We start from the raw sequence: 24010 nt of genomic DNA on the forward strand, positions 1-24010 counted from the left end.
CAATAAATGGAGAAAAGATTGAAGTCATCTAGGATTTCATTTTACTTGGATCCACAATCACAATCAAAGCAGCAGTCAAGAAATCAAATGACATATTGCATTGGGCAAATCTGCTGCAAAAGACTTACTTAAAATGTTAAAAAGCAAAGATGTCCCCTTGAGGACTAAGGTATGCCTGACCCAAGCCAGTATTTTCAATCACTTGATATGCATGTGAAAGCTGGACAATGAATAAGGAAGACGGAAAAAGAATTGATGCTTTTGAATTATGGTGTTAGCAAAGAATATTGAATATACTATGGACTACCAGAAGAATGAACAAACCTGTCTTGGAAGACTTACAACCAGAATATTCCTTACAAGTGAAGATGGCGAGCCTTTGTCTCACATACTTTGGGCAGGTTATCAGGAGGCGCCAGTCCCTGGAGAAGGACATCATGCTTTGTAGAGAGTCATCGAAAAAGAGGAAGGCCCTCAACAAGATGGAATGACACAGCGGCTGCAGTAATGGGCTCAGACATAAGAACAATTGCGAGGATGGCACAGGACTGGGCAGTGTTTCGTTCTGTTGCATATAGTGTTCCTATGAGTTGGAGCCAACTGGATGGCATCTAACGACAACAACAACAACAACAAATCTTCTGATGTATAGGGAGGGAGACTTACACCTTTCAGCCTATAAAGGGTTAAGGTGACCAAGTCCAGTCAGTACTCTCCCTCCCATCCAATGTTGGAATTCCCTCTACAAAAATAGCTTAACTAGAATACTTGAACGGACCGGGAAGACTCCATTGTGGGGGAAAAAACCCCCTGTGCCTCAGCATATCTCAAACTGATAGATCTTGCCTATATTGAATTGGTATGTCTTTGTATGCTGACATGAGATTTTTCCTTTTTCAGGTAAGAACCCCTAGGCAATCCAAGGCTATAAACACTTATTGAGCACCTACTGTGTTCCTGCCCTGTTTTGGAGCTAGAGGTACAGAGATAAATAAAATATGTTCTCCCTACCCCGCCTCTCCGCAAAGAGCCTAGTCTAGGGATGACGGGGAGATGAGAAAACAAATGCTCTAATCATGATATAATGAGAAAATTTCTGTAATAGAAGCATTTCTATAATAGGAGTTGAAGCACGTTATTTCCAAAGGAAGTTGAGACTTATCAGTTCAATTAAATGTGTGTTCCCATCTTGACTGACTCATTATTTGGCTAAAACAATTAGTTCAGATGCCAATGAGAATAGAGAGGGTGGTAGTGTGCACAGGAAGGGAGAAAGGGCAGGAGAGGCATTTTACAGTGTATTAAGATATGAACATTGACATTTCATTACCGTGTCTAACAAAAGCAGTAGAGATATGTCTAAAACACTATGGCAGCAGAGAGCAGGAGATGGTTAATTTTTCCTAAAAAGCAAACCAACCAACCATTTGCCATCAAGTCGATTCCGACTCATGGCGACCCCATGTGTTTCAGAGCAGAACTGCTCCATAGGGTTTTTAATGCCTGTGACCCTTCACAAGTAGATCCTCAGGCCTTTCTTCCAAAGAACCTCTGGGTGGATTTGAACTGTCAACCTTTCAGTTAGTAGCTGATTGCTCAACTGATTGTGCCACCCAGGGACTCCTTAGTTCTGCCTACAAAAAACAAACAAACCCACTGTCATTGAGTCGAAGTGATTCTGACTCATAGCGACCTCATAGGGTTTCCAAAGCTGTATGTCTCTATGGAAGCAGACTGCCACATCTTCTCCTGTGGAGTTGCAGTAGCTCACTTTAACCACTGTGCCACCAGGGCTCCACTAATTCTGCCTAGGTGGCTCAAAAAGGCTTTCATGATGGAGGGAGAGATTCGAGTTTGACCCCAAAAGACTACTGGAAGTTTGTCAGATGGACAAGAGGAAGAGTGTCCCAGGAGAGGCACTGATTTGAACAAAGGCTTGAGGATTTGGAAATAATTTATTTAGTGGACAATGAGTCTTTGGTGTGGTCTAATTGTTGATTAAAATGTTGGGTGGTAGTGAGTGGCTGAGGATGAGGCTGGAAAAATAGGGAAGTCAGTGAAAGGCTACCCATATTGTGTAAGGACTTGTCCTATAGGCAACAGAAATACTGAAGGACCAGAGAAGTAAACCCAATTCATTTAGCACATAAGGGTACCGTGAGCTGGGAAAAATGAGAAGCTTGCATTTAGAGCAGGGATTGGCAACCTTTTTCTGAAAAGGACCAGACAGTACTATAAATATTTTAGGGTTTTGGGCCATTCAATCTCTCTTGCAACTATTTAATGCTGCCATTGCAGGGTGAAAGCAGCCATAGATAAGCCATAAATGAATGTGTGTGGGTGTGTTCCAACAAAACTTTATTTATAAACATTCAAATTTGGCTTTTCACATGTCATAATATTTTCTTGATTTTTTTCCCCAAACATTTAAAAATGTAAGAGCCATTCATAGCTCAAGGTCTGTACCAAAGCAGGCTGCTGTCCAAATTTGGTCCCTGGACCATAATTTGTGGATGCCTGGGTTAGAGCACGGCTGAGACAGGGCAACAGTCTAGGAGAGGAACAATCCATGAAGTTGGGGGAAAAGGCTGAGTACAGATTCTGACTAAGGAGTTTATTCTTTATTTTGTGCGCAATGGGGAACCACTGGGCATTCTTCAGCCCAGGGATAATGTGTTCTGATTAAGCTGAAGTGGAATTCCAAACCACCTAACAGGGACTGGAAACCCTGCTGGTGTAGTAGTTAAGAGCTATGGCTGGTAAAAAAGGTTGTCTGTTCAAACTCACCAGGCGCTCCTTGGAAACCCTATTGGGCAGTTCTACTCTGTCCTTTAGGGTCACTATGAGTGGGAATCGACTTAATGGCAATGGTTTTTTTTTTTGGTAACAGGGATGCCTACAAAACCTAAGAATGGATCTAAATCAGGGGAGGAGAAAATTATTTGACTCAAGATAATAAATTATTGCAAGCACTTTTTAAAAGCTTTAGCAAAACCTGTTTGTGCTAATTAAACTTTTTTTTTTTTTTTTTTACTTTTTCATTGAAACAGACCACATTTTCTGTTGGCACTTGTTTGTGCTGTTTTAAGTACTTATACTTGAGGTTGCTGTAAGTTGCAGATGACTCAATGGCAACTAACAACAAGTACTGGAAAACCAATGATGTTTTCTTAATTATCTAAGGCAAATAATTTTTATTAACACAAGTTGCCTTTGTTCATCTAGTCTAATTTATTGAGATTTATTCTATATGGGTTTTATCTTGAAAGCATGATTCAGAGTTGGGAGGATCAACCCTCTGCCTCTTGGCGGGGAAGATACAATTATACTCAGTGGTGGGCTGGTAAATGTTTAACGACCTGCTCTCTGAAAAAAAATGTATTGTGCATATACAAAAATAAGTTTATTTTAAATGTTACTGATAGAAAGGATATATAGCACATCATTTGCAAATAATAACAAAATATACAAGACTATTATAAATTCCGTGTAGCTGATTCTCACGAAATGCTTTCATTGATTTCTGCTGAATACCTGTATTCATAGACATTCTATATTTGCAATTCAATCACGATTTGACAAAATAAGACTGTGAATAAATGCTTGATTATTATCCAATTCAGCGAAGAAGTTATGTCATTGACAAATGCGTATACCTCCAATATGAATGTTGGTTGACATTTTTATTTATGTTAACTGGCAAGACAAAAGTGAAACAATGAAGATGTATGCTGTAACTTCACTCATCTGTCACTGACATGACTGACCTCTTTACTGAATCATGTAAGAGTCTGCAAATACTGGAAGGATATTTCCTCAACATTTTTCACTATTCACAACGTAATGGCTAAAGACATGATATGCTTTTAAGTTTAATCTTCATTATCAACATTTTCTCCATCACTTTACCAAATTTAGCTAATCAACAAAAAATCAAGCCCTAATTTGTTGTATTTGTCAATTTGTCTGGTGTAAACAGAATGTGGAGTGCAGCACACCATTATATAGTATTTCTACCATATAGACGTATATAGATGTAATCAACACAAATACCCTCAAGAGTACAGGTAAAATACAGAAAAATAATTAGGAAGTGATGAGTTTGAGTACTCATTACCCTTGTTTTAATATAATTTATCTAAATCCTAGGTTTATATAATTTAATTTCTAATAATGGCTATGTTTAACAACTGGCTTGCATAATTCCTGAAAGTTCAGCTATTGGGTCTTAGGTTGGGTTCTCTAGAGAAGCAAAACCAGTGCAGCATATAAATATACACAGAGATTTTAAATGGCTCATGAGGTTGTAGAAGCTGGAAAATCCAAGTCCGTGGGTCAGGCTGGAGGCTTCTCCTGACTCATGTAGCTGCAGGGACTATGAACTTAAGATCAGCAGGTCAGACAGTGGGCCTCTGGCTCACAGGCTGCAGAGGCTGATGAATCTCAAGATGGGCAGGTAGGATGACAGGTAAGCTGCTAGCTGAAGTCCTAAGAACCAGAGGCCAGATGACAGGAGCCAGCTGCAGGATCCAGAGTGAGCAAAGGCCTGTGAGCTTTGTCAGAAAGTCCACCCATATTGGGTGCAGGCCACACCCCCAAGGAAACTCCCTTTCAACTGTCTGGCTATTCACAGCAGATCTCATCATGGAAGTGACCACATTATACCAGGTCTCATCACGGAAGTGATTACATCATTATACGACAGCCAAACTATGTCATAACCGCCAAACCACTGAGAATGCTGGCCCAGCCAAGTTGACACACAACCTTAGTGATCACACCACTGATTGTATCTCATTTATCCAGAATGGTCTCTTGCAGTTCAGCTAGCAGAGTGTCACCTACAGAAACTGGTTTGCTAAAAAAAAAAAAGGAAGAAAGAAAGAGAACAGGCCTCAGGTACCTATCTGTAAAATTAAAAAAAAAAAAATTTTTTTTTTTAAATTAGCTATGTGTAAACGAGCTTGTCATGTACATCTATCAGTTTAACAAAATGACCATATTCTCAAACATTAGCTCTAAATGTCACCTAAAACATGTTCATTTTCAATTGTCTAGAATCAACCATTAGATTCTCAGTGGGAATGTGGCCCTTGTGGTATTTTCTCTTTTGTGTCCAAACTAACATAAGACATGAAATGTGGAATTGTGGAATATTAGAGCAGGAAGGGACCTCGGAAATTACTAGCTAGAAGTCTGGCCTCTCTTGTTTTACAAATGAGCTACTAAAGTCCACAGAGATTAAATTAGTCATCCAAACACAAAGAAGCGAAGCTGGTATCAAAACCTGTTTGTATTTGTAAAATGGTTTCTGGCACTAATTTATTTTCCCCCAAAGGTCTAAGGTGAGATCACTGTGGCAAATATATTCAACTTTACTTACTTTGGGGATAAATGGGTCCCTTCAGCAACCCTGTCTTTGGGAGAGAATCGTTAAGTTAATCGTTAATTTCTAGTAATGCTTATATGTCCACATCACTAGAGTGTTGTTTTTTTTCTTCCTATTTTATTATACTGTTTACTATAGTTTTCTCTTCAGGCACAGAGCTGTCCGTTCCAAGAGTAATCATTTACAAGTTAATAGCAAGTGAACTGGACAAGTCTTGTACTAACCAGTCAACCCTCAAGCACATTTCAGAGTTAAGAACATATTTTACACCTTGATCTGAGAGTGAAAAAGTTTCAGGTTCTTGTGTACTACTGGAGGCAGAAAATTCCTTTGGAAAATGGGCTGTTGGCCAATCTCAGTGGGCTGCTGAAAGCATTTTGTTTTTGAGAAGGAAGGTTTCTTTTTCCTTCCCTGGAAGTGACAAGTCTGTAACACCATGTTTCTTCTCACTTTTTCTCTTTTTTTTAATGATACAGGCCTACAATCTCTCACCTGAAACCATGGGGCCAGATGTGTGTAGAATTCTTCAGATTTTTAAAAAGGTAATACAGTACATCTAGTAGGATATGGGGTGATACTCTATAATCAAGCACATTTATATTTTGTAGCAAAACATAAATATTGACATGAAGCGAGATAAAGAAAAGACTACAAATAGCCTCATGTCAGTTCATCCCAGGTCAATTATACCACTAAAAGAGTTATTTTTAAAACTTTAGATTTTCAGGATTTTTAGATTTTGAAACTCTGGAGAAGGGAGTATAGGCCTATAACGGCAGTATCAATATGCCCGTCTTCTTTTGATGTACTTTAAAAACACGTTGTTGTGTGTGTATGTAAGATTTTCTTGATCTGTGTTCAACTTTAATTTTATTATTATTTGTTGGAAGCTTCTGGTTACATTAATTTCAGAGGCAGCACACCTGTTCCTCACTTATCAACTCTCTATTATCCAACATTTTCCATTTACGATAGTGAAAAATCTACTATTTTGGGTATTAATGGCAGATTGTCTGGAAGTAACAAATGCTGAGGTGTGAGGCGAGAGTAATGCTAGCTGTGATGGTTATGGTTATGTGTCAGCTTGGCTAGGCCATGATTCTCAGTACTTTAGCAGTTTGGCAGTTGTGTAATAATGCTGACATCCTCCATTTTGTGATCTGATGTGGTCATCCTCCATTTTGTGATCTGATGTGGTCATCCTCCATTTTCACATAATGCTGATTTTTACATAATGATCTGGTCTTTGGAATCTAACTACACTGAAAAGTTGGTATGGTAATGTTTTGCTCCAATCTTGCTTTAATTTTAGGCTTTTGTACTTGGGCAAATTTTTCTGAGGTTTCTAAGAGATGGCTGCTTTAATATTCTACCAATCTGACGTCCTTTTTATACCACTGGTGGACTTGGTAATGACTTGTTTTCCACCAGCCTTCTCACCCACTTTCATAATGCAATACAACTTCACAATCTTCTTTTTGAAGCTACTAAATGTTCCTGTATCTGAAAATTATATTAAATGACAAGAAACAAGAACAGGAGTTGTGTATAAACAGAGAACAGAAAATACCAAGCTTAACCTTGTATATCCTCGTATATGAAGAAGTCTTGCTTAGTTAGGTTAATGCCGTACTAGATGCCAAAGAAAAACATTACCTTTTTTTCTTAAATCCCTCATGAGGTGATATTGTTGTTGGTTGCCATCGAGTCGATTCTGAGCAGAACTGTGTTCCATAGGGTTTTCAACCATAACCATTGGGTTATCTATGACCTTTCAGAAGCAGAATGCCAGGCCTTTCTTCTGAGATGCCTCTGGGTGGGTTTAAACTGCCAACCTTTTGGTTGATAGCCTAGCGCTTAATCATTTGCGCCACCCAGGGACTCCTAGCCTGATACTGAAAAACAAAGAAACAAAACCTTCGCTTTGAGTTGATTCCTATTCATAGTGACCCTATAGGACCCTACAGGGCAGAACAGAACTGCTGCATAGGGTTTCCAAGGTAGATTCAAACTGTTGATCTTTCGGTTGGCAGTTGAAGGCTGAACCACTACGCCATCAGGGCACCTACTAGCCCTCTAAATATCAAGGCTTGAAAAATTATCCAGGCCTCCCACTTATTCTATACCTCTCATGACTCTTCACCACCCAGAGTAGAGTCAAACTCAACACGACCTCCCCCACCCCACATGCCAATTCTGCCAAGCCCCTTCCCTTGGCTGTGGTTTCACTGGATAGCAAGTAGGTAGGGACAGTGCGAATCCCGTTCATCCGTTCACACATGCCACTAAGTAGATGAGGAGGTATTTGGCTACCTTAAGAGAGTCATGTTAGTCCCACTGGTTACCCACGTTCCATTGAATTTCTTCACTTTGTCAGTCAGAGCACTGGGCAGAAATCACATAGCATTAATACCTGCCTTGATATTCTCTAGTGACAAATGAGAACAAAAAGACTGTAGCTGAAAAACTAGGTTGGAAGGAACAAAAGCTGCCTGATGTAGGAGAAGCTATATTAATATAAATAATATACATAGGACTTGAATAGTAGAAAGTTGCAGATGTAGAAATTCCTCAAAGATATCAAAGAGGTGAAAAAAAATAAAGGAACATAAAAGCAGAGGTACTAAGTTTTAGAAATTGTAACTTATTGCCTAGTGCAATGATAAATCTATCCAGCAATACAGCTATTTTAAAAAGCTAAATTTCACATACAATGCTACTAAAATACCAAAGGCCATACATAATGTCTGACCCAAGCTTCCACCTCATACAGCAAACTGTTACATGCGAGCTTCAAAAAAAGACTGTTTGACTGGCCCACTGTCCTGCAGTGTCAGGAGACTGCTTTGTCTGACATATTGAATTTCCAATGTCTCTCACACTTCCTCCTTTCAGATGCACAAAAGGTTTTTGTAAAGTTTCTCTTGGTTTTATTGCTAGGGGCTACCAGAAACCATGCCACATGCCTGGTATAGAGTTATAGGGTGTGATTTTACTTGACTGTCCTCAGAGCTTCTGGATTTTTAAAAATAACTATGTGAATTTCCTCAAGACCTATAAATGAAAACCTGTAACAATTCAAACTCCTTACTGGACCAATTATGAGATTTACTACAGCTGCATGGTCTCTCTGAAACCATAATATAAAAGCCCGTCCTTCTCATTCTTTTATATACTCCCTTGGTTTCTTCCACTTCAACAGAAATACCCATTTTGGTGTGTTTAGTTAACTTCTCAGGGTGGGTCCTGGTCTTGAACATCAAAACTATTTCCAACTGAGAATTACCTGTAGGTTGAGAATAAACATAGGAAATGCCGGTGGCATAGTGGTTAAGTACTACGGCTGCTACCCAAGAGATCAGCAGTTCGAATCCCCCTAGCCCTCCTTGGAAACGCTATGGGGCAGTTGTCCTATAGGGTCGCTGTGAGTCGCAATCGACCCGAGGGCAGCGGGTGTGGTTTGGTTTTTTGCGTAGAAGCGTAGGAAACCCTAGTGGCTAGTGGTTAAGAGCTGCGGCTGTTAAGCAAAAGGTCAGCAGTTCAAATCCACCAGCCGCTCTTTGGAAAACCGATGGGGCAGTTGTACGGTTTTCCAAAGAGCGGCTGCTGGTGGGTATTGCCCGGGCAGAGAGGAGAGATTTGTTACGGGGGGTAGCACATCCTCCTGTAGGGGGCGAACTTCTCATACTTTCTTCTCCTGGACGGGCATTCCCCGCGGCTTAGGTGTAGAACCCCAGAAAGGTTCCAACCAAGGGATGGGGTTGGGGCACAGAAGGGTGGACTCTAACTCTGGCCGGAAGTGTCTGTGCGCAACCTGCACACACCCTCACCGACCCAGGAGTCAGGAGAACGGGCCTGGGCAATGGACTTCGACCTGGGGAGGGGCGGCAGGCGAGAGCGAGTCCAGCGGCCGAGCCGGGCCGGGCCGGGCGGCGGGCCCGCCCTCGAACCCGGCGCGCGTGCTGGGGCACCCGAACGCTCGGGTAACGCCGCGCGCATAAGGCGCCGACCAGCACGACTCCACAGCAGCCGCGGCGCGCGCCGCCTTCCTTCCTGCAGGATTAGCTTCCCGGCGGCGGCAGCGGCGGCGAGCGCGCGGATTGGCGGCCCGGCCCTCCCGCCGCCCGCCCCGCCCCGCCCCGCCCCTCGCCGCGCCGAGCCGGGTCCGCAGCCGCCCCCGCCCCGGACCCGCCCCCTCTCTGCCGGAGCCTGTCGGTGCCGAGGCTGGGTGGCCGGCACTTCCCACCCGGTTCTGTGCGCCCGTCTCGGGGGCTCGTTCGGGAGGGGAAGGGGCGGCGGGGTGCCAGCGGCGGACGCGCAGGGGCCCTCAGCCGCGGCGGTGCAGACCCGGGCGGGGGCCGAGCTGCGCGGGGCTGCGCGCGCGCCCTTCTTCTCCCGCCGGCCGGGCTGCGTCTGGGCACCGCGGGCGGCGGACCTGCTCCCTCCCAGCGGCGCTCGGCTCCCGCGGTGAGCGGCTCGGGCGCCCCTGGCCGGCTTCCCTTTGTCCCCCGGGCCGGGAAGGAGCTGCGGGCGCGGCGGCGTCTGTGCGGTCGGTGCACGCCGCTGCGGCTGAGGCGGCGGCTCTCGCGCTCCCGGCCGCCGGCTTCTCCGCGCCGAGGCGATGCCGGACCAGATCTCCGTGTCGGAATTCGTGGCTGAGACCCATGAAGACTACAAGGCGCCCACCGCGTCCAGCTTCACCACGCGCACTGCCCAGTGCCGGAACACGGTGGCGGCCATCGAGGAGGTGAGCGCGGCGGGGCCCGGCCTCTGGGGCGCGATGCGGGCTCCCGGGTGCGGCGCGGCGGCCCGCGCCCCGCCGAGACTTGCACTTCCTCCCGCTCGGGCGCCGTCTCTGCTCCCGGCGAGCTTTGGTTAACCTGCCCCCCTCCGCCGTTTCCCCTCCGCCCCCCTATCCAGGGGAAAAGTTTCTTTTTCTTTAAAATCCCGAAGCGGCGGAGTTAATCCTGCTTGAAACAGAAGCTCTTTGTTCCCGGTGTAGGTTGTTGGTAGGGGATGGTTGATGGTTACCTTTTGGCCTTTTTAAAGAAAAATTTCTCCTCCCTTATTTCCCTCGCGGGGTTTCCTTGGCCATATCGTTTCCCCCCAAGGCGGCCAACTTTGACAGGAAAGTCAGTGTCGGCGGGTGAGCGGGAGGGAGACCGACCCCCTTTGCGCCCCACCACTTCCCCTGGGTCCGGAAGCTAGGGTTTGCCCTCGCCTTTTCCCGGGCGCAGGAGCCAGGCACGGATTTCATCAACTTGGTTGAGAATGCCTCCCCCCTGCAGTTTGCCTTGGTTCAGCACCCCCCCCACCCCACCCCAGAGTTGCTGGTCGGGCTGGTGGGAGGGAGTTGTGTGCTCAGAGCCCCTCGCTGCAGCCCCCTTTCCCGCGCCCCGACTTTCCTGGACTCTCGGGTCCGTCTCGGGGGAAAAACTGGCTGCTCAAAAAGGTGTGCAACGTTAGCAAGGAAGGCCTAAGGGGAATTCTCCATCGTGCACAAAATCGAGTAATTCAGGCAAGGTGCAGGAAACCAGGGATTTTAAATCCGAAAGGCCGCTCACCGGTTACATGTGTCTTACCTGCTTGAAGCCCTGAATACCTACCTCCCTTATCCATCAATCTGGGAAGGGCCTGACTGGTCAAGTCCTTTAAAGGTGCAAAGTCACCATGCCTAGTTGCTAACTAGTAAGCATTCAGAGTCCTGGGGAGAGACAACACTAAGGAACCAACAAGCGTATGCTGGAAATTAAAGCAGTTTGCAGCAGTGAAAGGTGCAGAGTTTGAATCCAGGGACCCTCGTTTACTGTTGATTTGCTTAGATCATGTAACCACTCTGGGTCTTTTTTTTTTTTTTTTTTGGAGGGTTGTTTTGAGGATTAGAGACAATGTATATGGAGTGCCTAGCAATCTGCTTGGCTCAAAAGAAATGACTGGTTTATAAACCACAAATAGAGCAGTATTGAGTGGGTAATTACATTTCTCTTGGTCGGTAAGTCACAGGGTTGGATGCTGTAGGTATTTAAGAAGAGAAAGACAGGGCTAGACTGAGTGAGGAGAGATCGTTAAAGAGCTTTAAATTAAGCAATGGCATTAATTTTTTTGCCCACTTGAACAGAGCATCTGCTGATAGGAATTGGTTGAAAAAAAAAATCCGGAATGATTTCCTTTAATGGAAAATTTTTTTCACTGTAGACGTAAACAGTCAATAATAGGTTAAATCAAAAGTAACAGGTTCAGCCTTCTGAAGGTTGTAAGCACAGCTAGGGTAGCCTCCCTCCCTCCTTTCTCCTCTCCCTATTTTTGGTACTAGCTGAGCTACTTGTAAATCTTTTGTAGTGAATTCTGTGATCCTTGGATCACTTCATTTTACTTGAATCAGCAAGGGTGAAAATGATGCTTTCAGATGAGTGGTGGGCATGGGGGATGAAGTTTTTTAAAAAAATGCTGGTTGAAAAACAAGAGAAAAATGTTTGTGATGTTTTGAAGTACACCATTAATAATGTTTATAGACTAATTATAACCAAAGAGGTAGCTAAATATTTCTTGAAGGAAGCTTTGTCTACTATGCCTTTGAAAATACTTGTGTTTAAAGTTCTGTTGCTTTTCCCATTGCAGCTTGTCAGCTAAATATTGTTAACACTGGCAGATGTTGGAAAGCTAAGCAAATAGGAATTGCTATTAAAATTGGCATACCCTTTCTCTGATTAATTTTAGTTTACAGTGTACAATTCCAAAGCTCTTTTTGTATGATGTGCAGGGGATTAATCTAGAGCTCACTTACTGAGTAGATTAAAAAGACACTGGATTTGGTCAATTCATTAAACTCCAGGCTTGCTCCACATTGCTGTCTAAGCACAAGAATTGGTTAATGTCTCAAAAAAATGGGAAAAATTAAAATGTTACAGGCCTGTGTCACTTTAAGCAAATCCATTATTCGTATTAAATGATGATGGTACATGTGAACTTGGATTTATAAGATGACTAAATTTGAAAGTTGTTTACATTCTGAAAGGAATGGCTGTGAATTCCTTTATATAACGCTCTTTTCCTTGGTGTTCACATTCAGTTCCATTACTAAAACTTGTTCCATATATGATTTTATAACACATGGTGCCCACATATTTTGGTTTTAGACATTTACTTTTCATCCTGAAAGGAGACTAGAGAGTGGCTATTGTGACAAAGTTACTTATTTAACACATAAAATAAGCTTGAAATTTTACAACTTCTTGATCTTATATTTAAACAACTGAGTAATGGAATTAGTAGACTAATTTTAAACTGATTAACCTTTGTTGTTCATAGTTGCCCTCTAGTTGATTTTGACTCATGGAGACCCCTCTTATACAGAGTAGAACTGCTCCGTAGGGTTTTCAAGGCTGTGACCTTTTGAAAGCAGATCACCAGGCCTGTCTTCCAAGGTGCCTCTGGGTGGGTTTGAACTGCCAACCTTTGGGGTAAGAGTCAGCTCTTAATCGTTTGCACCACCCAGAAACTCCTGATTCATGAACCTGTGATTTCTAATGTGGCTAAAAATCATTCTACAGCTGTATAATTTATATTTTGATTTGCATACCTGTAGCTGGAATAATATTAGTAGCTATTGGGGCTTTACATCTTTTGTATTTATTCCTCATCCCTGCTTTATAGATAAGGAAATGGAGACTAGGAGAGATTAAGTAATTTGTTCAAGGTTATGGAGCTAGTAAGTGGAAGGGCTAGGATTTAAACTTGGCTGCATGCTGTTTTCAGAAACTATGCTGCTTCCTGTTACTTTAAATAATGCTGAATTCTGTAAATTACTCCTTTGTCAGATAGACCCGGGTTGGAGTTTGGTCCGCACCATTTGCCACTTGTGTGAGCTTGGGTGAGAAGCCATATGTTTTCTTGTATTTCCCAGCTTTGAAGTCAGAATAAAAAAACATTGCCATCGAGTCAATTCTGACTCATAGCGACCCTGTAGGACAGAGTAGGACTGCCCCATAGGGTTTCCGAGGAGCGCCTGGTGGATTTGAACTGCCTACCTTTTTGTTAGCAGCTGAACCCTAAACCACTATGCCACTAGGGTTTCCAAAGTCAAAGTAACAGTGCGTGTCTCCTTTATAAGGTTGTGGCGAGGGCTCATTGAGATAATGCACGTGAAACACAGCACAGTGCCTGACAGACTGATGCAGTAAATGTTGTTTAATTAACAGATTATATTGTAGTTGGGTCTTTAGACCAGTGGAGTGAGAATGGTATTTAATTGGGGGTGGGGGCGGAGGCATGGGAACAGTAGGGGAACGGATGTATTGTTGAATGAGTAAGTGAATCAAAAACTACTAGATATCTATTGTTGTAAGCTGCCATCACCTCCCGCCTCCCCCCACCCTCCTCCTCCGCCCACGGGAATCCTGTACAAAACGGAATCAAACTGTTGTGATCCATGAGGTTCGTACTGGCTGATTTTTGGAAGTAGATCACCAGGCCTCTCTTCCTAATGTTTTAGTTTGGAGGCTCACACTTGTGGCCGTCAAGTCAGTCCTAACTCATAGCAATCCCATAGGGCAGAGTAGAACTGCCCCATAGAGATTCCAAGGAGCAGCTGGTGGATTCAAACCGCCCAACTTTTGGTTAGCAACTGCGCTCTTAATCACTGTGCCACCAGGGTTCAGCCTCATCCAAAAAAAAAAAACACAAAACCTGTTGCCGTCAAGTCAACTTCGACTCATTCAGCACTGTAGCAACGTGCAAACCGCCCCTGAGTTTGAGGTGCGCTGGCTAGGAATTGAACCCAGGTCTCCGGCATGGAAAATGAGAATTCTACCACTGAACCAGCTCTCAAGGTATCTATTAAAAAAATTAGCCCATGCTTATTTTTTAACCAGTGTGTTGTCCTGGCGGGGGACATGCAGGTGAGAGCGTAGATGTGTGAAATTTTCATTTACTAAAGATGACTTCTCTCGATAAAAAAAAAAAAAAATTTTTTTTTTTCCCCTCTGGATAGATGATGATTTTGCGTGATTTTAGCAAACCTACAAAATTTGGTGCTGCAACTGGAGTCAGCCTTGTGTTTTTGGAAATAATGGAAAAAATAAGTAATTGTGGCATAAATCTGAATAGTGAGCTCCCCCTCCCCCTTTCTTTTTCTTCTGTTATTTCTGTCTGTTTCTTTGAGCCTCTGGGCACTTTGAAATACTCACAGAATGGGGAAGAATTGTATACATACTTGGAATATTTATGTTTTTAATGAGACCCTCCTGCCTTGCTTATTTGGTATTGTTAGATGTGTAATTTTAAAAATAAATTTGATGTTGCCTTGTAAGTATTAAAATTTAATCTACTTCCTTCCAGGGCCATAATTCTCTGCTATGTTGTTCCCGGTTACCCTGGAAATCTCTTTGCTGTCACAAGCAGAGGGTTCTAACTGCAGGGGTCGAATGAGCATCTGTGCAGCACAGACTCCCAGGGGCCCTGATGTCCTTGGGGCCAGATCCACCTCCCAGCAGTTACAGTGGGAACCAGGCCTACGTGCTTTCCAGGCAAGAACGTGAATCTGAATCTTAGTCCTTTGCGACTTCTTTGAAAAACAGCTCCCCCCAGTCCCAGACTGACACATTTTGAATCTGCTGTCAGGCATCACTTCTTGCCCCTAGTGCATTAGTGTTTTTGGAAGTGAGCGTCTGTGGTCAAATAGGACCCCCTTTTTATGCTGTGTCTTGAAATGCAGATTAATGTGTATGGAAATTTGAGTTATTTGAGGAAGGAATGATCTATGCGATTTCTTTTCCCCTTGCTGGATTCAGTTTCTCTTCCTTGTGATTAACGGTGAAAGTGCTAGTGCTACCCCTGGTGGGTTCCAGGCGCAGTCAACCATTCAGGATTTATTGAGTCTTCCAGTGTGGTAGGCTGTATGCTAGGTGATGGGAATAGAATACCAAGAGGAATACATTCTCTCTTTCAAGGAACCTACAGACCAGTGGGAAATATAGACATTCTAGAAACACATCAGTGCAATACAGTGTTGTGAGGATTATGGCCAGAAGGATGTACAGAATCCCGTGGCTGCACAGGGGTGGGAGTGGTCTGCCTGGGACTGCAGTTAGGCAAGGCCTTGTTTGGTGATGTGTGACTTGCGCCTTGAAGTCAAGGTAGTCATCTGTGGGTTACCACATGTTTTAGTCACTAAGGTGTCTCCATATGGTCTTCCATATCTGCCTGCCTGCCTTACGTAAATATGTATCGACTCCTGAGGTGGTGGCCAGCTAGGCCTCTGTGGTGAGATTTTCAAGCTACTCAGTCCACCCAGGGCTACTCAGGCCAAGAATGTGCAACAGTCATTGTTTCTTCTCTTCACCACATTTCAGGGCACCGGTACTTTTCCTCAGGGATCATATACATTCTAGACTTGACACGGTCCAATGTGGTGTGCCATCTAGCTTCCTCCACTAGCAGTAAAGATTCAGTCCTTCTGTCACACTAGCCATGTTTCAAGTGCCCAGTAGCTACATGTAGCTAGTGGCTTCTGTATTGGACAGTGTAGATTTAGAACATTTTCTTCATCGTCAGAAATTCTACCAGAGAGCTGTTTCAGACCCACTGACCAGCAGCGTCAGCGTCACGTGGTAGCTCGCTGGAAATGCAGAATCTCAGACTTCACCCTAGTCCTAGTGAATCAGAATCTATATTTTCATAATACCTCCAAGTACTTTATATGCACATTAAAGTTTGAGAAACACTATTCTAGCCTGTGAACCCTGATTGCACATTAGAAACACTTGGCAAGGTTTTGTGGCTAGACGTGCCAGGCCCCACTCACTGACGTTCTGATTTAATTGGTTTGGGTGGGACCTGGAACATTGGCCTTTTTTTTTCCTAAAGCCTCCTCCCGAAATGGGGTTGATAATCACTGCAGTAAACAAGTAATTATGTAATATTTCAGGCAGTGAGAAGTGCTGTGAAGAAAGATCATGCAGAATAAAGGAATAGAAACTGATTTTGGAGATGAGGAAACTGAAGTCAGTACAGGCCTTTCTGAAAAGGTGACATTTGAGCAGAGGCCTGGGTGAAGTAAGGTAGTAAGCCATGGAAAATCTGTGAATTAAAGAACAGCATGTAAAAAGGCAGTAAGATGAGATTGGGCTCTGAGCGTTTCAAGGACAGAAAGAAGACCAGTGTTCCTGGAGAGGAGTGGGTGAGGGAGAGAAGGATGAGAAATGGCCAGAGAGGTAGGCAAGGCTGGATCACATACGGTTTTATGTGTTTTGGGGAGGGAATTTGGATTTTGTCCTAAGTATGATGGGAAACTATTGGAGGGTTTTGAGCAAGGGAGTTACGTTATTGGATTTACATTTTTAGAAGTTCAATGTGGTAGTTCTGGAGAGACTAGACTAGCAGGGACTGTTGCAGCCATCCAGGCAAGGTGGTAGCAGTGGAGGTGGTGAGAAGATTCAGTTGAGATCCATTGTGCAAGAAGAGCTGTCAGGACCTGCTGACAGGTTCTTGTTACTGTGTGCTGGTGGGATAACCAAAAAACCCATTGTCATCGAGTCAATTCTGACTCGTAGTGCCCCTATAGGACGGAGTAGAGCTGCCTCCTTAGGATTTCCAAGGCCTGCAATCTTTAGGAAAGCAGACTGCCACATCTTTCACCCTCAGAGCAGCTGGTGGGTTCGAACTGCTGACCTTTCAGTCAGCAGCCAAGCAGTTAACCACTGTGCCACCAGGGTTCCTGTCTTAGTTACCTAAACTTGTTGCCATCGAGTGGATTCCAACTCGTAGCAACCCTACAGGTCAGAGTAGAACTGCCCCATAGGGTTTTCAAGGCTGTGATCTTTACGGAAGCAGACTGCCACATCTTTCTCCTGTGGAGGGCTGGTGGATTCGAACCACCGACTTTTCAGTTACCAGCTGAGTGCTTAACTGCTGTGCCACCAGGGCTCCTTACCACAGGTATTAAAAAAAAAAAAAGCCAAACTTGTTGCTGTTGAGTTGATTCCAACTCAGCCATCCTATAGGACAGAGTAGAACTGCCCCAGAGGGTTTCCAGGGAGCACCTGGTAGATTCAAACTGCTGAGCTTTTGGTTAGCAGCCAAGTTCTTAATGACTTAACCACCAGGGCTCCATGAAACGTATAGGGGTTAGGATTTACAACACATTTCTGGGGGCAATTCATTCCATCATAGGCACCTACTGTATGTTGTCACTGTCAGGTGCCGAGGATATGACAGAAGATAGAACCAGCTCTTCCCTTAAAAGTATTTATAACCTCATTTTTTTTTATGCCATGGACCCCTTGACAATCTAGTGAAGCTGGTGGACTGCTTCTCAAAACAATGTTTCAATGCATACAATAAGATACATAAGCTTTCAAAGGAAACCAATTACAGTGAAGTTCAATTAGTAAAATATTTTTAAAAATTGCTTTACTAATGTGCTGCTTTATTAAAGCACTGATTATCAAGATTTAGTAATGGGTCTAATACATACTTTGATTTTGAAGCACTAATGAGTGTAAACAGTATTTTGAGATAGTAGAAAACTCCGATTGAAGTTTATTGTCATTGAAATGTAGACATCCTGTAGGATTATCCTGCTAGTAATTTCATCCACGTGGCCCCCTGGAGCAGTGTCTGTTTGTTCAGCTGACAAGCCAAAGTCTAAACTGTTCAGAGTTATGATGTGGTAGGCATTTAGTTTTTATTTGTGTTGGTGACAGTCACAGGTACCTAATACTACCCCAGTGTGTTGTTTACGTTCATAATTGAGGAAAATGCTAGATTTCATTTAGAGGTTAGTGAGAATACAGATGTAATTCTTTCTTCCAGACCAGGCTTATGGATTCCCTGAATTCAGGCTTGGTGAGCAAGATTTTTTTTTGTTGTTTTTTTGCAGTAATTGATCGATTCTGTAACAATGCCATCTAAATGAGTTTCATAATTATTACCCTGTCATTGTCATGAATTGGTTCTAAAGTCTGTAGCTGAGAAAAGTTATACCCTAAACCGGTGTCATAATTACGAAGTAGTAAAGGTGTTGAGAAAGCTGTTGGGGCCAGGTAAAGATGTGGTTTGACATTAATGGAGGACTCCATGCTTTATCAAGGTCGGGGCTTTGTAGTTTATCATATGGTCCCTTGAGTTAGTTCAGATACTTACGCATGCCTGAGAGTTAGCAAAGCTGCAGATTGGGTCTTGTGTGTCCTGTAGTCAGACCCTGACTGGCTGCCTCTCGGCAGGCCAATTCTCCTGTTTTTACCTTACTTGTTTTCCTAGCATCTCATACACTGCCCTTGACTCTGGAGGGCGTGCTTGATTGTGAAGTGATAGTAGATTTATGGACACTTTCTACCTCAGGTTTTAAGGGAGGCTTTAAGTCTTTGTTTTCTTGGGGGAGGTTACATATTTGCAGTGATGATGATGTTGCCTGAGTGTATTCGATATATTCAGAGCATAGATCAAGTGTTATCCTAGTCACTGGTTTTGTTTTTGTGTGTGTGTTTCTTTTCCTTGTCTGTCTAACATTTATCGGGCACTTATCGTATGCCAGGCATCCTTTAAGTTCTTGACATACATTAATTATTAACTCATCTAATTATTTGCATCAAAAGACCTCTTTAAAATCTTAAAAAGCAAAGATGTCATTTTGATGACCAAGGTGCGCCTGACCCAAGCCACAATCTTTTCAATCACCTCATATGCACTTGAAAGCTGGACAGTGAAAAGGGAAAACCAAAGAAGAATTTGAATTATGATGTTGGTGAAGAATATTGAATATACCATAGATTGCCAGAAGAACAAACCAATCAGTCTTGGAGAAAGCACAGCCAGAATGCTCGTTACAAGTGAGGATGGCGAGACTTTGCTTACTGTGGACACATTATCAAGAGGGACCGGTCGTTGGAGAAGGACATCATGCTTGTAGGGAGTCAACGAAAAAGAGGAAGCACCTCAAAGAGATGGATTGACACAGTGGCTGCAACAATGGGCTCAAGCATAACAATGATTGTGTGGATGGCACAGGACCCAGGCAACATTTTGTTATGTTATATGTAAGGTTACTATGAGTTGGAGCCGATTTGAAGGCACCTAACAACAATGATATTTTATTATTACAAAAAGTCCATAAGGTAGATACCATTATCCCTGTTTTATGAAGTGAGGAAACTGAGGCTCTGAGAAGTTAAGCAACTTTACTGAGATCACGGAGCTGGTAAGTGATGGAGCTAGTGTTCAGACTCAAGCGTTTTGACACCAGTCTGCTATTTCCTTCAGCCACCAACTGCTTCTGTAGCGCCTGGGACAGGAAGGGCCCTTCATGTTCACGTCTCTGTGACTAGCACAATCTCTTCCTTGCTGTTAGTTTTAGTGAGTCACATATATTGCATGTCTTGAGTGGGTGTTTCTGGTAAATCCTTGGTGCTACAGTTTTCTCTCTGCCTCATCTGTCCGTGTTGCTGCAGAACTTGCTCCTCTTTACTCTTTTCACTGCTGTACACATCCCCAGTCTTGCACAGGCCAGTGGCCGGGGGCATTACTCACACCCTGGCAGGAGGCCTGCCCTGCTCACGATCTTATTCATGATGTCATCTTTCCACTTGGTGTTGAAGATGGCTTTGTCAGTATGATTTTATATACTGTCAATAAAATCTGGTGACTGATGAAAACAGTTGTCTCTAATGATGAATTCTCTTGTCTTTTAGGATTCTAGCCAGGTGACCAGGATTCTGGGGCCTCTTTCCTTAGCTTCCCAGAAGAAATCACGTTCTTATTAGAGTTTTTTTTTTTAAAAGCAGCAACTGCTACAACAGCTGACATTTCTTTGAACCTTAGTAAGCACTTTGCTGTTTTTTAAATCGATTTTTTAATCCTCCCAGCAATCCTTTGAGGTCGGCCCTATTGTTATCTCTTTAAAAGTGAAGAAACTGAGGCTCAGACAAGTTAAATGAGTCTCCCTAGTTCCCAACTAGCAGTTGATAGAACCAGGAGTTCCAGGCAAGCATCTGGCTCCCGAGCATGCTGTCTTAGCCCTCCTGTCCTTCAGGGTCCTACTCCTGTTGGTCCTTTAATGCACCACCTGACGGTCTCTTGCTGGGACCTTTATTGTCTGAAGATGCCTCCTCAGGTGTTTCTATGGACTTCTTTAGTGCAGGTTCATAATTGTTGATCTTCTGCAGGCGGGTCCCAATTGTTGCCCACTTAGAGTCATTAAATACTAACCCCTGAGGTGGTGCTTAGCATCAGAGGTGTTTACTAAATGACCTTAACTGCCATGGAGTGAGTTAAAAGGACAGATGTGGCCCCCATCGAGCTGAGAGGCTGAGAACACTGTCAAGACTATATGCAAAGGACTCAGAGCCACATAGGCAGTGATCACATCCATTGAGTATATTCCTTGTGTCAGCAAATCTGTTTTGAGAGGTGGCCACTGAAGGATGAAACAGAGATGTTGTGTGTTTAGGCAAACTTGGGCAGAGACGAGCCAGCACCATGTTGCCAGTTAGAGAACTTTTGGGAGATATTGAAAGAAAGAAAGAAAGAAAAAAAACAAAACAAACCCATTGACTCCGAGTCGATTCTGACTCATAGCGACCCTATAGGACAGAGTAGAACTGCCCCATGTGGTTTCCAAGGTACTGCTGAACTTTTGGTTAGCAACCGTAGCTCTTAACCACTACACCACCAGGGTTTCCACTGAAAGGAAGAGAGAGTGTTTTAAGGCCTTGTATTACATTTATTCACATAATAGCTCTAACCTGTTACTAACCAGCTGCTAGACCTTGAGCAGCCATTTCACTGGCCCAGCCTTAGTTGCCTCATTTGTAAAATAAGGGGTTGGATGAGATGCACTCTAGGGCCTTTCCAGCTATTAACATTCTGTGTCTGCTACTGTTGGCCCCACGATTGGATTCGTCTGCCTCTTGCCACTTTCTACTTTTTCTGACCATCCTCTCTATTTTTCTCTTTCTCTTGGCTATTCATATTCATAATTAAGCACATGGCTGCTAACTGAAAGGTTGGCCTTTGAAATCCACTCAGTGGACCCTTGGGGGAAAGACCTGGAGATCTCCTGTAAAGATTACAGTCAAGAAAATCCTGTGGGGGCAGTTCTACTCTGTCACATGGGGTCACTATGAATCAGAATCCACTCAATGGCACCTGACGTCAACAGAGGTGATAATAAGCTTCACCTCTTTCATCTCCCCCTTTAAAAATTTCTTTCCCCAGAATATCTCTGGAGTAAGTATGGTGGTTGGCTCGTGAGCTGGAATTCCATTGCTAGTTTAAGTTTGGGACAAATGGGGCTATGGAGTTTGCTGTCTCACCTGGAAGCAGTTTTTTGCAGTCTCTGCTGCCATGGATTGGTCTCTTGATCATATCTTTGTTGTGGTTTGTTTCTGTGGTAAAAGGTTGTATTAATGATGACAGGGTTTTCCAGTAATTAATTAATTTGGATTGCTGAACTTTAAGTACACATTTTCTTATATTAAGGGTCTACTAGTTTTTTGGGGAACCCAAATTCTCATTTTTGGAAGTTGTACTCTCTATTATGAAGCAGTGGTTTTTATACTTGCCCTGCGGACTCGTTGTGTTTATGTGGTGGAGTGGAAAGAGCACCAGCCCGTGAGTTTGAAGAGCTAGATTCTAGTTTTAATTTGGCCTCCGTCTTGCTGTGGGACCTTGAGTAAGTTGCTGTTCTGAATGCCTGTTCTCCAGAGTGAGGGGTTTGGATTAGATGATCTCTCATTCCCCTCCCCAGCTGAAAACTCCACAGTTCTTTGTATCACATATGGTGCTGTTGTTAGGTGCCCTTTAGTTGGTTCCGACTCATAGTGACGCTGTGTACAATATTCCATTGTACATAATCGTTGTTATGCTTGAGCCTATTGTATCACAAACACTGAGTCTGAAAAGCCTGTGAAACAAACGTCAGGAATAAAACTGAGCAAGGCGTGGCTAATTTGGAGTCCTGAAGAGAAAACATAAGTGCTGAATTATATCTCAAATTCTTTAGATCTTCCTGCGACTTCCTGAGGTACTTAGTTTCTTTTGCTGTTTTAGAAATTGAGATATAATTTACATGCCATAAAATTCACCCTTTTAAAGCATCCAATTCTGTGGCTTTTAGTATATTCACAAAATTGTACAACCCTTACCACTATCCAGTTAGAAGATTTTTATCACTCCCCAAAGAAACCCCTATACCCAGTAGCAGTCATTTCCAATCCCTCAGCCTCAGCCCCAGACAACCACTAATCTTTCTGTCTCTGTAGATTGCCTATTCTGGACATTTCATGTAAATGATAACAACGTGTGGCCTTTTATTTAGCATGTTTTCAGGATTCATCCATATTGGAGCATGAATCTGTACTTCATTTCTTTTTTATTGCTAAATTATACTCCATTGTGTGGATATAAAGGAATCCTGTTGGATCCACTCCAGGGCAACGGTTTGGTTTATTAGTTTGGTGACTCCTTTATAGCCATACAATGGTTAAAGTGGTGAAAGCGCTTGGCTGCTAACCTGAAAGGTCAGCGGTTCTAACCCACCAGTCGCACCATGGGAGAAAGATGTAGCAGTCTGTTTCCATAAAGATTTACAGCCTTAGAAAACCTATGGGGCAGTTCTATTCTGTCCCACAGGGTCCTTATGAGTTGAAATCGACTGGATGGCAGTGGATTTTTCAGGTATGAATATAACACATTTTGTTGATGGAAATTTGGGTTGTTTCTACTTTTGGCATTATGAATAATGCTGTTATGAACATTCATGTACAAGTTTCTGTGTGGACATATATTTTCAGTTCTCTTGGATAAACCCTGGTGGCATAGTGGTTAAGAGCTATGGCTGCTAACCAAAGGGTCAGCAGTTCGAATCCACCAGGTGCTCCTTGGAAACTCTATTGGGCAGTTCTACTCTGTCCTGTAGGGTTGCTGTGAGTTGGCAGCGACTCGATGGCACTGGGTTTGGTTTTGGTTTTTGTGGATATGTACCTAGGGGTGGAGTTGCTAGGTTGTAACTTTCTGAGGAACTGCCAAACTGTCCTCCCGAGTGGCCATACCACTTTCCGTTTCTACCAGCAATGTGTAAGGGTTCCAGTTTCTTCACACCCTGCTCAGCACTTCTTATTGTCTGTCTTTTTAATCATTATATCCTAGTGGGAGTGAAAGGAGCCCTGGTGGCACAATGGCTAAAAGCTTGGCTGTTAACCTAAAGGTTGAAGGTTCGAACCCACCCAGCAGCTCTGTGGGAGAAGGACTTGGCAATCTGCTCCTGTAAAGATTATAGACTAGAGAACCCTATGAAGCAGTTCTACTCTGTCATATAGCGTCACTGTGAGTTAAAAGTCCACTCATGGCACTTAACAGTGGGTATGAAGTGGTAAATCATCATTTCCCTGGATGACTAATGATGCTGAGCATCTTTTCATCTGCTTATTGGCTATTTGTATACCTTCTTTGAAGAAATTCCTATGCACATCCTTTGCCCATTCATATATTTTCTTCCATTTTGTGGGTTGTCCTTTCACCTTTTTTTTATTTTTTAAAAATATTTAATTTTATTTTTGGTGAAAATATACCCATCAAAACCTGCTCCCATTCCACATTTCAGTGATATCTGGTTATATTCTTCACATT

At 43.2% G+C, this 24010-nt stretch overlaps 1 protein-coding gene across 5 annotated transcripts in view; it reads left to right on the forward strand.

The window, feature by feature from the left end:
- The first annotated feature begins 9949 nt into the window (after window positions 1-9949).
- ASAP2 (ArfGAP with SH3 domain, ankyrin repeat and PH domain 2) overlaps window positions 9950-24010 on the forward strand; it is a 222061-nt gene continuing 208000 nt past the window's right edge. For 3 of the 5 annotated variants that reach the window (XM_064295011.1, XM_064295012.1, XM_064295014.1), the window contains exon 1: window positions 9950-10136. In XM_064295011.1, coding sequence (XP_064151081.1) covers window positions 10011-10136 — 126 coding nt within the window. In that variant the 5' untranslated portion in view covers window positions 9950-10010. The remainder of the gene's footprint in view (window positions 10137-24010) is intronic. The other 2 variants (XM_023550578.2, XM_064295013.1) reach the window with 1 other exon arrangement.

The sequence above is a fragment of the Loxodonta africana genome, chromosome 12, assembly GCF_030014295.1.
Source record: "Loxodonta africana isolate mLoxAfr1 chromosome 12, mLoxAfr1.hap2, whole genome shotgun sequence".
NCBI classification, from domain to species: domain Eukaryota; kingdom Metazoa; phylum Chordata; class Mammalia; order Proboscidea; family Elephantidae; genus Loxodonta; species Loxodonta africana.